The 3,079-nt window shown below is 41.9% G+C and overlaps 1 protein-coding gene across 1 annotated transcript; it reads right to left on the minus strand.

Annotated features, from left to right (window-relative positions):
* Positions 1-1,510: 1,510 nt before the first annotated feature.
* Positions 1,511-2,768, minus strand: LOC137955060 (protein PLANT CADMIUM RESISTANCE 6-like). The gene is made up of 4 exons (XM_068801933.1): positions 2,270-2,768; positions 2,086-2,157; positions 1,780-1,992; positions 1,511-1,613 (listed from the first exon to the last, which is right to left on the minus strand). The coding sequence occupies exons 1-4, from the start codon at positions 2,766-2,768 to the stop codon at positions 1,528-1,530; spliced, it is 870 nt and encodes a 289-aa protein (XP_068658034.1). The 3' UTR covers positions 1,511-1,527.
* Positions 2,769-3,079: the final 311 nt, after the last annotated feature.

Consider the following 3,079-nt stretch of genomic DNA (forward strand, 5'->3'; position numbering starts at 1 on the left):
CTACTCATTTAAAATATGGATGAATCTGGAGTTCATATCAGCTATTGTCTTGCCCATCTTTATTTTAAATTCATCGTATTGGGCAACAAGCAAGATAATCCTAGAGTCCTTGACCCAAGTAGTACCTTCATGGGGTCACCTCCAACTTGTCCCAAATGTCTTTGTCAATTTTGTAAGTGGATACTCTATTGAACTCTTGGGACCTAAACCTTCAACTTGTCCAAAATGTCTTTGACGATTTTTTAAGTGGATACTTTATTGAACTCATTGGGACATAAACCTCCAACTTGTCCCAAATGTGTTTGTCGATTTTGTAAGTGGATACTCTATTGAACTCATTGTGACCTAAGGCACATAGGCCTTTGAGTTTGTCAAGAATTGGTCTTTGATAATTTTTATTATTTTGTGCCTTCTCAATTTATTTTTCTCATCATTTCTAATTGAAGCATAACACAAAACTTATTTTCTATCCCCTTTTAATTTTTTGTGGGACAAGAGGAATTGGGATGAAAGTTTTCCAATATCCTAAAACTGGTACAAATATCCAAAAAAGTTAGTCAAATGAATGTTTTTTCAATTTTACAATTTTTTCCTATGATTATCAAGCACCCTTTCTCCCTCCTTTAAACTCATTAGTAGGTTTCTCTGAGGAGACCAGAGAAGAAATAGCTGTGACAGAGCTCCAATATCTAATAACTGAAGATTCAGTATTTCTTAAAACGCTTGTTGCTTCACAATTGCAAGTAGAACATATTGCAAAATTGTTTGCTTTTATTGTTCTCAACTTTTCCCTTGGCCGATATTATACATATATATCCAACTTGAAACAGGAAATACAGAATGAATATCCATAGATGTGTTAGAATTATGGTTTCAAATAGATAATTTATAAAATAAATTACCATGATATTAGAGGCGTGGGGCCCACTCCTGGATGTTGTCATTGGATGTTCAGTACAGGGAATAATGGCCAGCACATCCCCCTGTAGAGGTAGATTAAATGGGTACATTGACTTAGTGGACACATCCCTTGGGACTAAGGAGATATGTCTCTCTTGAGGGGATGTATCCCTCCTGAGAGGATGTATCTCTTCTAAGAGGATGTGTCCTTATGAAAAGTCATTAGTGCACCCTTTGAAATTCTATATAAACCTCCATGGTCTTACAAGTGAGGCTAAGGCTATATGCACACCCAGTCTGGCTGAACGGGAGCAAGCTTATCACTTGTAAACGAAGTATAAAAGATTATCTTGTGCACTTCAAGTTCTGTTTATATTCTTCAAGATGAAAGGTACGCTCTCTTTATTCTTCTTATTTCAATTCTATGATATATGTATGGTTTTCATGATAATGGAATTATGGAGGATTTAATATCTATTTTCTATGATGTTTATATTATTATTAGACATCAAGTATAACAAGATGGAGACATTAATTTAAGAAAAATGACTTAAAATTTCACACACAAGCAATACGGAAACAAGACCCAACATTGAGAAGAAGGCTTCATCTTAGGTTCCTCAAAACTCATCCCATCATCGTCTGGTTTGCCGGCGGCATCATGGCGGCCTGTTGTTGCTGGTTCTGGTACTTGGCCATATTTCCCTGCCAACCTACACCCAAAAAAATGAACCTGAACCATCAACCCTTCTGCGTCCTTGATAAGAGATAATCTAATGAAAGCTTTTTAAGAAAAAAGAAAAAAAAGAAAAAGGAGGGGACAAGAGAGAAGGTCAGAAAAGCTCGGAGCATCAAAAGAGTTGAGGCTGAGATCTGTACCTAGTTCAGGGTCTAAACCTCTGGCTTTTAGTTCTCTATACTCCTGGCAGAGGGCACACCACTCGCAGAAGAAGTGCGACACCCAGTCTGGAGCCGGAGCCTCCACCAGATCATATTTGCTCCTGAGCTTGGTGCGATAAGTGCATGACAACAGGCAGGGCATCGCGATACAGAAGGCTATAGCGCCGTACAAGATCCCACTCGTCCCACAAGCTTCAGAGGTGAACAAACAGCTCAGTTAATACAATCTTCTACTTGACTAAATAAAAAGACTCCGACAAACATAAAATGGCGATCTATACTCACTTGTGTGGCCATTGTCGATAATCTCTGCTATCTGCCCGAAAGTAAGGCATGGGAAGATGGCTGTTATAAGAGCTGCAACACACACACACAGAGAAACAAAAAAAAAAAAAAAAAATCGCTTCAGTTATTATTTCTGCCAGAGTCTGAGACTGTGTCAAGTGTCAATGTGAACAGAGATCCTTACCGTTGGTAGGATCATTCATACAATCAAAGAGACCGCTCGTCCATCCTCCCGTGCCAATAGGTACAGCTTGATACGGCTGGGGGTAAGATTGCACCGGGATCCCTGAAGCGGCCACTCCAGTTTGCTGGTATGGCTTGTGCGGTGACATCGAGGGGCCTTGGTACTGTTGTTGGCCGGCGGTCATTGGACTCGCCGGAGGGAACTTCACCGCTGGCGGGTAAGCTTGTGGATTGACGGGCGGGTAAGTTGCCGGCTGAGCTGGGTAAGTCCGATTTGGTGGAGGGTACTGCTGTTGGTTGGTGACCGCCGGTGGGTATGAAGCTGGAGCCTGGTTACGGGGATCATTTTGCGGCGGGTACGAAGCTGGGTCTTGGTACCCAGGTTGGGGGGCTTCGTCGGTGTAGGATGGGCCATAGGCAGGAGGAGAGATCTCTTCTGGGGGGTAAGAGGCAGCACCAGAATCCGGCTCGGGCTGGAACTCTTCTTCAGGGCGACCCATTCTCTCTTGCTACGGCTGCTATAACAGCTAAAGACAATGGAGTCTTGTTGTAGCTGTTGTACTTCGTGGTACATTGAGTGTTGGGAAGGGATTATAAGAGAGAGCCTGAGGAGACGGGAGAGTTGGTGAGCTTAGAAAACGAGCACACTTGCACTAAAAAAGGTGGCGGACTTTCACTTGATATACAAAGTCGTCGCCTTGTCTCTTATGTATTCCATTATTGATGGAAAGAGAGACCTGCAAATAAGACGATTCATCCAAAAAGTGGAACTTTCCAAAATGGGATCTTTTCGCAAAAAGATGCATTGAAT

This window comes from Aristolochia californica, unplaced genomic scaffold (genome assembly GCF_029961685.1).
Source record: "Aristolochia californica isolate CCGP_79_NKW_82.1479 unplaced genomic scaffold, dmAriCali1.0.hap1 SCAF_2, whole genome shotgun sequence".
Lineage (NCBI taxonomy): Eukaryota > Viridiplantae > Streptophyta > Magnoliopsida > Piperales > Aristolochiaceae > Aristolochia > Aristolochia californica.